Here is a 12,748-nt window from a genome sequence, read left to right on the forward strand (position 1 = left end):
CAATGTGGTCGACACCAGAAACCTCGAAAGCCGAGACTGAAACTCGAAATTAAGGCCAAGACGTCATGATAAAAACTTTTGTCCCTTTCTCGTGTATGCTTCCTCCAGATTTTATTTGATTTTTCGTTTCCTTTCTTTTTTTTTTGCTCTGACAGAGGCGGTTTCTTGCCTTTCACACGCCAACTTGAACTTGACGCATGTTTGTTGGCAAACAAAACGACATCTCACGCCCCAAACTCGAACGGGCTGTGTTTTATACTCATTAAAATGCGCGGCATCGGGTCGGTGCCATCAACGAAAGTTAAAGCCGGAGGCGGAGGCCCAAGGATGTGGCAAAGACATTCTGCGGGTGGCCAGAAGGACCTGACCTGACCTGAACTGAACGGAATGGAACTGAGCCGAACTGAAATGCCGTTTCGGCATCTTTGAACGGCAGCCAAACAAATCTTATTTAATTTGGATTTGGCGCCTTCGCACGCCAACCAGTCAGCGAAGTTCCATTAGACTCGGCGGAGATGGCATCGTGAGGCGATACTTAAAAGTGGGTCAAAATCTACTATCTAGATTTAAATATCTAGAATTTTTCTAAGAAGGAAATAAAATGGCTTATCCTTCTTCCACCATAAAAGTTTTTGTCTCAGTTTTCCATTTAAAAATAGTGTCAGAGACGGACTTTAACTGCTTCCGGAGATATAATATATTTGATTTCGACAGATGCCATTAATGACAAGTTTCCTTGCTTTGCTCTAGTCTAACCAGCTCAAAAATCTGAACACGTTTCATGACATTGGATCAGCATCATTAATCACTTTGCATTCGCAACAAAGATAACTAACCAACTAACTTTTATTGGCAGTTGGCCATGCCAATCACGTCACGCTGCCATCGCTGACGAGAATCCTTTGCGTTTCGTCCTCGAAAGGACACAGCTGTTGCGCCAGGAATCTCAAGTGCATTTGAATGGCTTGCTAACTTGCCGCCCCACCGAATCGCCGATCGCCGGGCTGCTGTTTGCCAAAGTGTTAAATGTCATGAAGGGAATGCGCAGCTGGGCCTTTGAATTTATGGAATTTCCACGGCGCATTTACATTTACTACACGCCATATTTATTATTTATGCTCGCAGCGGGAGGGGCTCTTCAAAACGCGGCAAAAGGCAGGCAGCCAATAGACGCACTGACAAGACGCGTTTCCACTGATGTCTGAGTACTCTGACTCCGTGCCACTCCATGCCATTGGTGCGGCATTTCCGCTTTTTATGTAGTGCGCTGCCAAAGTTTTTCCTTTGCTTGTCAAATATTTCATAGCTGTTGCACACATTTTCGCTGGAGCTCTGCATTTTCTATATAGTTTCGGAAGCGTTGTAATATATTTAATATTAAAAGGTCACCGCGTGGACGTGGACGTGGACGGGGTGAACTTCCGGTTTGCTTGCGAAAAGTTTAAATTGAATTAACGCCGAAAATTATGCAGCTACAGTTGGCCATTTTATTATTCTCGGCACTCCGTGAAATGAGTGCTTCCAGCACATGCATGTCTGGCATGCTAATTAAAGCCAAATTGATTTCGCAAAGCCTGACAGGGGCAAGCCTTAAAATCCAACTAAATTAGCGATCAATTAGCAGTCATGACAGCCACTTATGTGGCAAAAAAAAGGAGTTCAGTAAAGAAATTATAATTTCGGGTGTTTCCACATATTGCTTTAAGATGGTTAAGTATAAACAGTTCCCCAAATGGGAATTTGCAGTTCCATCTATCGCCTTTGCAAGAATCGCAACTATATAATGTTATTTTAATTTTCGAAAATTTCTTAGAGCCCTAACTTTACCAACTCCTTCTTCGTCCTCCGCATAAAATATTCAACAAAGTATGCCGAAGCCCACAGCCGGAATACAAGTCCCCGAATAACATTTCAACAACATTAATAAATTAGTTCAAGTAATTGAAACTTTGCGGTTGCTCAAAAAAGAATGGAAAGAATGGAAAAGTTTTTTTTGTTGTTCGCTATCAGAAGGACAAATGGAATTATTGTGAAAGTAAGCAGAAATCGCTTTGTGACAAATCGTTGAGATGCCCCAAAGACCGGTCTCAATTGTTGTTGACAATGCTTTCGGGAATTGATCAAAGATAATTTCATTCAATGGTCTGGCAGCGAAGTGCGTCTAGGGACAGACATTGATTTTTCCAAATAAAAATGTTATAGAAAAAGCTACCTTGACGGGCCCTTGCCTCTCAGGTGTCGATTAACAAGTGACCAATTAGACTAATTCGCGCAGTCAATAAGGTAAAGTTAATTAAGCGGCTGCCCAGCCCGCCCTCCTGCTCTTATCAGTTTCCTGAAAAAAACAATTAATCATTTATACGCTCATTATACTTTAAAACTGGCTAATTTCAACTTAATTTGGCCCGGCCAAACGAAATCCTTGAGCGCTTTTTCGGCCGGGGAATCCAGTCCACAGGATTTCCCCAATCCCCTTCCCTTTGCATCTCCTTTCGTGGCAGTGGGTTTAATTGAGCTGGCTTCAATTGTGCTTGAAATTTGCACGATTAGCGAAACGTTCCGACAGTCCAGCGTCCTGGAATTGAATCCTGGGCTAAGCGGAATGCGACAGGAATTCTGGCTTGGCACAGACACTGTGCAATGAATCATAAGCTTTTATCGCTCAAGTTTTAATTAATTGCTACGAAACGCCATACGTTTTATAAGGCTGTGCTAGCCTTTAATGCAATAAAAAATAACACAGTATGGAAGACGGAAAAATTGTTTACTATTATTTTTAGCATTCTGGCGCTACATTCGAGTTGCAAGAAAATTAGCAACTTCTGTTCGTCTTTCGCAATTACCGCAATTAACATTTATGCGGGTGGCCTCAAATGGCAGAAGAGTCTGGCTCCCACTCAAAAAACCCGTTAGGTAATTAAGTAGAAAATTGCAAAAATTAACAAAAACAAAAAGAAAAAGAGAAGGAAGGCACTAAATCGAGAGCAGCAATGAGTTCGCCCTGGCCTGCTGGAGATTTTGGCGTGGCAAAGTCTTAGACTGCTTAGGGAAAATTAATTAAAAATAAACATGGCACACGCTTGTACTTAGGGAATGCCAACAAAAATAGACCGCAGGCGGCTGAGAAAAAAACAGGAAAAACGAGGAAAACGAGAGGAGACGTGGAGGCAAAACCCATATCCAGACAAATAAGAAAAATGAAAGCCGGGCTAGCCAAATTCCAAACAAAAGCTCACGAAGCATTTTGCGGGCACAAATCCGAGGCGATAAGAAAATAAGTAACAAAGAACGCAGTGCAGGACGAGGGAGCTGAAGGAGGAGGGAGAGTGCAGGAAAAAGGACCTGACCAGGACAGAGGGAACGCCAAGAGTATTTAGTAATTACGTCAAGGCAGCGAGTGAGGAGCGATTAGGAGGGAGATCCCCTGGCCAGGTGAAAATTGCATTAAAAATGCTCTAGTAGGTGGCCTAAGCTTCTTATACTCTCTAGGTAAATCATCACTGCAAGGAGTATGTCCTTTAATAACAATAAATTTAAATATTTGTATCTAAACTTTAAATGAAATCCGTAGGTTTCTAAATCAAATAAGCGCTTAAAATATGTTTTTGCTATATGTTCTGCTAGTATAAATAAGAAAAAACTATATAACTAAATTAGGTTTAGTTTCCTAATGTTTTTTACTGTGTAAAGTTCCGAACATGCGAGCAAATGAAATACGGCATGATTTCCCCCCATGGAACACGTAAAGCATGGATGACCCTGGGGGCGGTGGGTGTTAAATTGGAAAAGGTGGCTTGGGAGGGGTGCGGTTCCATGGGTCAGACATATGAAAACTTTAGCACTCAGGAAACAGGAAACTATTGTTCTGCGGTGTCTGCCTCCTGGCTTCAACGGTAATTGTCCGGCCCCCAAAAACAGCCCACATCCCCCAAACAAACCGGCCAAACACCAGGTGAGCCTCGTTTATTTGGTAGGCCAAGCAATGTCAAACTGCCTGATGTTTGATGCATGCATATATCTAGACAGCTAAGTATACATATATACATATATCTATATGGTAGTTGGATATTGTGTTCCTGGCAGGTAATTTGCGTTTAATTTGCTGCTAACTTTGACCCCCTTTTCATTGCGGCACTGGGAAAAAGTGCATTTGACATTACCCATTCGGGTCAAGGCAAATAAGGAACTTATTATTCTGAATAATAAAAGTAACGAAATATTTATATTATCCTTCAGCCATCGATGTTATGATATATCTTAATTTCCTACTTTTTTAAAGTAAGGAATGTATAAATATGGGATAACCACTAATCTGTCTTAACTTTTAATGTGATAAGTTAGAGCAGTGGAAAGGAACGACATGGAAAATTCCCTATGATTCACTATTTTAATTTTAACACGAGCTATGTAAGAGCAGCAAATAAGTAGAAGAAAAATTCTAATTTCTATGTGGATGGGGAAATCTACTTACAGAAGCATATTAAAAGCCGTATGGCAAAGAGAAGGAACCAAATCAAATGCATTCTGCTTCAAACGAGGAAAATAATAAAATATTAAAATAAATCAAGAGGAAAAACATGCCATAAAACAGCGTACGAAGGATATTCGCAGGGGAAAAAGGATTTGTATAATCCAGAAGGATAAGCATATTTCTAAGAGAATATTGCATTCGCCTCACAAAAAACATGACTCGGTTGAGTGGCTTTAAGGCGGCGAGTCTAAGAGCGGCAGTAAGATCCGATTTTCAGATTGGCTTGTTTGGTTTACTATATGAATATGTATATAATTGAAGGCCATGAAAAGATCCAATAAACATTAACATAAACATTTCATAAAATGACTTTATAGAGTTTGATTTGATATCCAGCTAAATTCACAATTAATAAATCACTTGTAATCGCAGAAAATTTCGCTGGAATACATTTAATAAATAAACTAATAAATTGCTCTGATTACTAGCGGTGTTGCTTGATAGTTAGAAAATACGAGCTCAAAGTTTCTACATAAATATCAAGCAATTAATTACTCATTTTCAAAGAGAACGCAAATGTCTGAGCCAACTTGGCCTAACTCGTTGCCATTCATGGGAAATCTTGGCTCGAATTTGAAAGGCAAACTTTTATTGAACATTTTGTTTCCCCGCCAGGCTGAACAAATCAAAGCGAATTAAGGCTGTCAGCTCTGAGCCAGAAATTCGTCTTTCAATAAATTGCCTGCCACCACTTCCCCTTTTGAAAGCAGAGAAAACTCCGGTTCCGATTTTTCCATTCGGGTTATTTGTGTCATTGAACTGCAGCAGGCAAGTGGAAATTAACGCAGGCCGCTTTAATTTGCAATTTCAATTCATTTGGATTTATCGCAGTCCCCCTCGACAAAGGACGAATTGCCTGCTGATTCCTAGACAATAAAGCCCGATTCCGAGTGCATGTCGAGCAATAATATATTAAAAGGGGGAAGGACCCTTCCTTCCTCTCGCACAATAACCCAAACCCAATCAATACACCCTCGGCCACAAGTCTCCCCCTCTCCCGTCGCGTGTCCGGGCCAAATTTTGGCTGGCAATCAAAACGCATTGCCAATCAATTGATTTACACAAAGCCTCCCACCCGCTAACATGTCTGATTTGGCAAATAGCTGTCATTGGGTTATCATAATGTCACTCACAGCGTTTTCGCCAGACATGCCATCCAAGTCTCTTCTGCCGAGCTACTCTCCCAATGCCTTTTTCCTCCATTCATCTTGCCAGTATTTTAGTTTCAGAAAAGGGTAGAAACTTACCCAAAGGACTCTATATAGTCGAATTAGGTTTGCTTAATACTCCACCAAAGCAGATTTTCAATATGAATGGGTATGTTTATACTTCTTGTTTTTAAAGATATTTTAGTTATACTTTGACACCTGTCCAGTGTTTGTTGTTAAACAACGTTTTTCCAATCCCCAATTTCTAATTTATTTAGCTCTCAAGTTGCGTTAAAAATGCAAGCAAAGTGACAAAGTTTATAGCTCCGGCTTTTCAGCCAGGCCAAATAAATTGACCGCATCTATCTTGGCTGTCACCTTTGTTCAGCTAATTAAACTAATGCAATCCTCGACCGAAAATCAACAGCCAGGGTGTTAAGTCAAGCCAGAATGTACGTTGAATCTGATGGTCTGGCTCTGGACTCTGGACTCTGAGCCGGACTTGCTTTTGGCCCGGACAAATAGGATAACAAAACATGACAAAGCAACAAAAGCCACTGAAGCGGCTGGCGGAGCAGTTCCGCAAAAGACTAAGTTGAATTTATAGGCATCGAGGGCAGGAATTGCAACTTCCGCCCAAGACACACACACGTACATGTTTGAGGGAATTCCCCAGATTCTGAGCACTGGCAACTTCATTTCACAGTAGCTGGCAACTTTAGAGAAGTTCGCTCCACATGAACCGACGACAAGGCCAAGATAAAATATAAATGGTTTCGGTTTACTTGCGAGTGGGTGGACACACACACACCCACACACTACTTACGTACATACACACATCGAGGGGGTCCTGGAAAGCGGAAGTGCCTCTGATAGCCGTCACATGCTGGAGATTTACTTATTACTGCCCGAGTCTGAGTCCTGGGCCGACATCCTGTTTAGTGGGAGGAGGGGGCTTTGCTTTGTTTTGAAGTCGCTTCATTGGCCCCTCTACCTTTTTTTCGACAGCTCCTCTGTTGACTCTCGACACCCTTCTGTGTATTTGGGACGTAATTTGTGCCCCGAAGGAGGTCGCAGGACAAAGGACAAAGGACACTGCAGTCAGCAGGGACAGGCTGTTGCTTCGTGCTCTCAGTGACTTTGACAGTTTTATACGATTTATGTCATGGTAAATTAAAAATTACGCGTGCCTCCTGTCTCCGTCTTACAACTCTGTAAGGGAAAGGAGGGTTACTCCCGAGATGGGATATGTTTGGGGGTGTTGGCGTTAGGGGGTGAATTCTATTCAGTGGGTGAGATTAGAAAATAAAGATATATAAACCGTCATGGGTGATGCTTGGTAATGTTTCTATTTTGCTTATAGCTGATATTGTGGAATACTTTCAAAGGACATGGATTGATGAATAATTTGATAAATAGTTTGAATTTGCATAACTGCCTGTTTTATGGCTTGGACAGGAATAAAATTCTACATAACTGATAAGAAAAGAACGAATTCTTTAATAAATGTTTTGGACTAAAAACAGAAAAGAACATTTATCCAAAAAACACTTTCTTTAAGTTGGGTATACTTAACATAAAGAACAACATAAAGAAAGTGTTTTTTGGATAAATGTTCAATGAGAAGCAAAACCTATATCGCCGATCTAAACATCGTAAATGAATCTAAAGCTTAACTTACTCTATTCAGCAACTCGCAAATCTGTGTTGCACATTTTTCCCATTCCAACACCCAATCGTTTTTCATTCCCCGTGCAATGGGAGCTCACAAAAAATGTATAAAATTTCGCAAGGAAATCTGGAACGTTAATCTGTTCGTTAAACTCAAGTTATTTACAGGTCAACAAGTCAGCAGCTCTTTTTGCAATGGAAACGACAAAAATACAAAAACGAAGCCTTGAACCCACCCAGTCCACAAAAAGAGTTCCCCTCGGCCTAAACGACCATTTAGCAGACACTTGTGTGGCCCATTTTGTCCGCCTTGCCGCGACAAATTGTGTAAAAAATAAAATAGGTTTCTGGACAAAAATTGCAGAGAAAGCCGGAAAATGTAACAAATCCTCAAATAATTTGAACGTCTGGGCGCACCACCCCCCTGCTAGTGTGTGTGTGTGTTTGGGGGCGTGGCAACAAGGTAACAGTATAAATTTCCACCTGTGCTCCGTGCGAGGAAAAACATGCTACCACTGCAATTTTCGCCTTTCGCATTGGAAAATGAATGCAAAAGCGAGCAAAAATCGTCAAAAAAAAGAGAGAAAACCTGGTATTTCGCCCACACACACACAAGTGAGATCGAAAAAGGATAATAAAAAGCTCATTGCAACAAATTCCTGCACAATTTTCTGGTGTTAGATTAGAAACGGTAGGCGAGGGCTTGTGAAAGGAACCCCCTTTAAAAGGAGACCAGACACCACGTGATACCCTGGTCCCCCATTTTTCGACTCATTCCAGAGGCCAGCATTTTTACTTTTCCTATTTTCTTTTATTATTTAGCCCAGCTACGCGAGTGTGCCTCACTTTCAGCTGTTTGATCCTTGCACTTTTTCATAGCTTCTACCCTGCAACCTCCTCCTAGTTCCACCCTACTATCTATTTTCCTTTTATACTTTTTTTTCGTACTTGAACATTTCCCACGTTGCTTTACACTTGGGCACTTGTTCGTGGGATTTTATGAGCTTAGTTGGCGATTTAGCGATGCTTGTCTTATTTAGTTTTTAAATAAATGGCCAAGGATGTTAAGTTGGCTTTGGTCTTGGCGCCGTTAAGAGGAACTGGCTGAAACTTGTTGGATTTCTTATGGCGTCACCCTTTATCTGATTTTAAAGATTTAGGGGGCTTTAGATGGACTGAAATATCAAGATATTATTTAAATATTGGAAATCAATAGGGGTTTATTTTTGTTCTTAAAGGCATCGTAAAGTATGCAGTAGAAATAAGAGTATGGCACTATCTACTTAAAACTGCAGGAAGTTTAACAAATAAACATATAAAAATGAAAACCTTTGTGGTTCCGCATTGGTTATACCTTTCAGCGAATGTGTTCGCAATTACTGAACGGAAGACGTTAAATTGTAATAAAGCATCCCCCTAAGCCAACCGAAAAGTGGAAAATGTGCCATTAAAAAGCAAACACCACGGAGTCAACTCTTTAAGCGTAAACAGAAGAGGAGGGCGGGCCAGACTGTCACGGGTTTTTGTGCTTAAATTTCATAATGAACACAAAGGACAGGCACAGACACAGACACAGATACTGACTGAGTCCTGGATGTCGGCGTTGAATGGCTCCAGCTATCCGGGAGAAGGGGGAGGCGACTTGGTCAGAATTGGTGGTTCTGCGATTGCAAGGACTACAGCTCATGTGCCTGTGACTGACGGAGTGGGACTGTGTTTGTGTTTGTGTTTGTGCAGGACAAACAACAACAGCAGGAGCATTCATTTTCGCTAAACCAGAAGAAGTGACATAAAAATGCATTAAGCTGAAATTGTCAACAATTTTTCAAGCCACCCCCAAAGGACGAAGGAGCATCCGCATCAGCATCCCCAACGCGTTGGCGTCAAGTCCGCCTGAATAAACCTCCCTCTGTTTTCGAAACGGGAGGCTGATAACCCCAGATGGCAGTCAAATCTGACTGAATAATGACTGCACAATGTTGAGATACTAATAGTGCTGGATGGGTCCAGAAAGGGGCGAGTGAAAGCTGGGAATCGTATTGGGTTTCAGCGGAATAGGATTTTACATAATGTCAGCGCAAATTATGATGTATTGGGCGCCAGTCATCCCCATGATATTTCAGAGGTTAAGGGGCTAAGTGCTGAACAACCCCAAGTTTCCTGCTAATGGAAAATTAAAATGCCAGTTTGCAGTTTGGGTCCATCTGTTGCATGGGAGTAAGTGTTACTCAAAAGCCAAGCTCCATAAACTTGTACTTTGAAAACTTTGCTTCACTTGGCCAAGATACTCATACTTAGTTAGTTGCCGGTTCCTTCGTGTAAACTATGTGGTCAGTCAGGCAAATTCTGCTCTCGGACTGGGAGTTCATGTGGAAGGGAAATTATGGCCAAGATGGGGTCATAGTCCTGGCCAAACTTTCAGCTTACTTCTGCATAGTTTTGCTCTTTTCAATTAGCTGGCCGTAAGTTTCCGAAATATGCTTTGACAGAAAGTGTCATAATTTCAACAGCAGAGTTGAGAGAGGATATTCTAGGGTCGAAATTTAATTCATTCTCCACAAAATTTAAGTTAAATTTCCAAAAAGAATAAATCAAATCATAATTGGTATTTATTATATTTTAATGGGGCCATATTTAAGCATTTAGAAAAAACTTAGTCGATTAATACTCGAATAGGGCACGTGTCCTTGGAAAAGAGTTGGAAAAGGAGGTGCACAACGGCCATGTACAGTGTACACTGTACACCATCCAATTCGATTATATGACAGTCGCCTAATCCAACTGAAATCCTTGGCCTGCACAAATGTAACCAACCCGCAGAGCAATCTGTTAACCGAAGCGACACTTGGAGCACTCCCATTCCCAGATCCACATGCTGGTGTAATGCTGGCCGGGTGTAAATCAGAGCGCTGCTGGACATTTGCTTGACACTCGAGACTGGAGTCTGGTCGGCACTTCTTAATATATGCCATGCATGTTGCATAAACAAGATTTAAACAAAAGGCAGCGGCAGAAGCAAATATTTGCCGCCGCGTGTCGCCAACAATGAGGTTGGATGCTCTCCAAGGATTTGGAGTAGAGAGTGGGCCGGATGGTCGGATGCTCGGATGGCCGGGATGAGTCCCTGGCCCTGCTGAATCTGCCTTTTCACTGCCACACTGCGATGCCGAGTGCGGTCTCGTTTTTACTTTGTGTGCCTCTCACGTTGTGCTCGTTATTCATATTTATTGCACACGTTGTGGGGACGTAGTTCCACCTCCTCCGTAGGAGTCCTGCGGGACCTCCAGCTTCCCCCTGCCCCGTTAGCTCGGCCATCCGCCAAATGGAGGGGTTGCATGTGCATTGTCCTTGCGAGCGGTTGGAGGCCAGAGGCTCGGGGGCTCGGGGGCGCATAGGCGTACTCCTCGTGTCTAGCTGTAAAAACTTTGCAATTACAGTTATTTGATGGGATTCAGAAAGCACCTCCCACGCTCGTGCTGGCTGTTTGGACATTCATTTGTTGCCGGATTGTTGCAACCTTGTCTATTTAGTGTGGCATGAAATGGAAGCCACAGACGGCAGCAGGCAGAAGGCGCCAAACGACAGAGAAACTACAAAAGAGAGTCTAACCTAATGAAAGGGAATTGAGTTGCAGTCGGGGGAAAACGCTTTATAATGGTAACTCGACTCGAACACAGGTAGAATGGGTCCCGAGAGCTGTGTAATTGGATCCAAATGAGAGTTTCCATATCTGAAGTGGCCCTAGGCTCATGACAGGTGTTAAAGGGCTCGCGAGCAAATTGGTTACAGATTTCACTAACAAAACAACCTCAAGTCCTTAAGTATCAAATACCTAATCAATGTGGATTCATTTTACAATGCACCTATAAACTTAAAAGCACATTAGATATTTGCATTAAACATATAATTGCCGTGAAGCGCTTATCCCAGATATAAAAAATCAAATACCTTGTCTCCGAGTTTATGAATGTGTGACAAATGTTTGATGGCCTCTCAGCAGCGTTGCATTTTTTACGACATGGACATAAAATCAATTTTAATTTCATCTCACATAATCAGCCAACAATTTATTCATATTTTATTGGTGAAAAACAATAAATTCCAGGAGGTGGGAGCGAGTGGGTTGAATACACAATGGCTGTTTTTGCCTGTGCCTGTTATAAGCTGATGTATAATGCCAAGCTGGGACAAAAAAAATAAAATTGAAAAAAAATTGGGACAGTAAAACAGGAAACCAGACATACGTAGAAATGTCAGACATATCCTGAAAATATATTTTTATCAATACGTATGGGCGAGCATATGGGCATGTGAGTGTTCAGTCAGTTAGAGATTTGTGGCACAAAACACAAAACCATGCCGAAAGCGATGTCAATACGTGATCAGACTGGATATTAAAATTTCTAAATCCAATAGCGGATGGTCGATATCGAGTCACTCTTCCAACTAAAAATAAATTTAAAAAACGTAAATATATTTTATAATTTCAGCAGACAACAGGAATAGAAATATGTAGCATTCGCATCAGTTATTTTAGTTGTATAGTCGAATTCCCCGTTGAATTTCTACATTTTCGAGACCATATATTTAATAAAAGTGCCGCTAAGAATTTCAAGTACCAGCTGAACCGAAAGGGTAAAAGCTCGGCCAAAAATGTTGGGGAATTGTCGAGTCAATAAAATCCGCTGGGGATTTATTTAATAAAAACTCCAAATAATAAAACACAAAATGTGCGTAATAAATTATGCACAACGGCCTAGGCCGAAACGAAGAAACGTTGTTAAAAAGAATTAAATGATAATAAAATAAAAGCAAACAGAGAATTAAATATGCGAATCGCGATGATTTTTTATCGCTTCCGGATGATTTCTATTAGACACGGCCCACGGGGCTTGTTTGTTTAGTCCCTTTTCGCGGAAAGCATGGCAGCTTTAAATAATTAAATATAATTTGTGTGTGGGTTCTTTTTCATTTGGCGTGTTATTGTTCCATTTCAGAGATGACCGCGGCTTTACGGGATGTCCGGGTCCGAGTTCCCCACGCGGTGCGGCGTAGTGAGAAGGCGATACTGAAATGCTTCTATGACATCGAGGATGACAGTCTGTACTCGGTGAAGTGGTACAAGGGCAGACGAGAGTTCTACCGGTACACTCCGAAGGAAACGCCGCCCATGAAGGTCTTTCACTTCCCAGGAGTCAAAGTGAGAGTAAGTTCAAACCCGTTTTTTGTCATATTAACATAATGCAATTGTCACTTTTATTATTTAAATTGATAATTAGAAAAAGAATTATTACAAATATATTGTAATACGTAATATTCAATTTACTCGTGTTTTAACACTTTAACGACTCAAATCATATCGCCAAATCACACCTCTTTTGTTAGGTATTCAAATAAA

The 12,748-nt window shown here is 41.4% G+C and overlaps 1 protein-coding gene across 2 annotated transcripts in view; it reads left to right on the forward strand.

The window, feature by feature from the left end:
* Positions 1-12,748, forward strand: part of LOC122626229 — a 32,201-nt gene that overhangs the window by 12,622 nt on the left and 6,831 nt on the right. For both annotated transcript variants that reach the window (XM_043806405.1, XM_043806406.1), the window contains exon 3: positions 12,348-12,556. In XM_043806405.1, coding sequence (XP_043662340.1) covers positions 12,348-12,556 — 209 coding nt within the window. The remainder of the gene's footprint in view (positions 1-12,347; positions 12,557-12,748) is intronic.

This window comes from Drosophila teissieri, chromosome 2L (genome assembly GCF_016746235.2).
Source record: "Drosophila teissieri strain GT53w chromosome 2L, Prin_Dtei_1.1, whole genome shotgun sequence".
Lineage (NCBI taxonomy): Eukaryota > Metazoa > Arthropoda > Insecta > Diptera > Drosophilidae > Drosophila > Drosophila teissieri.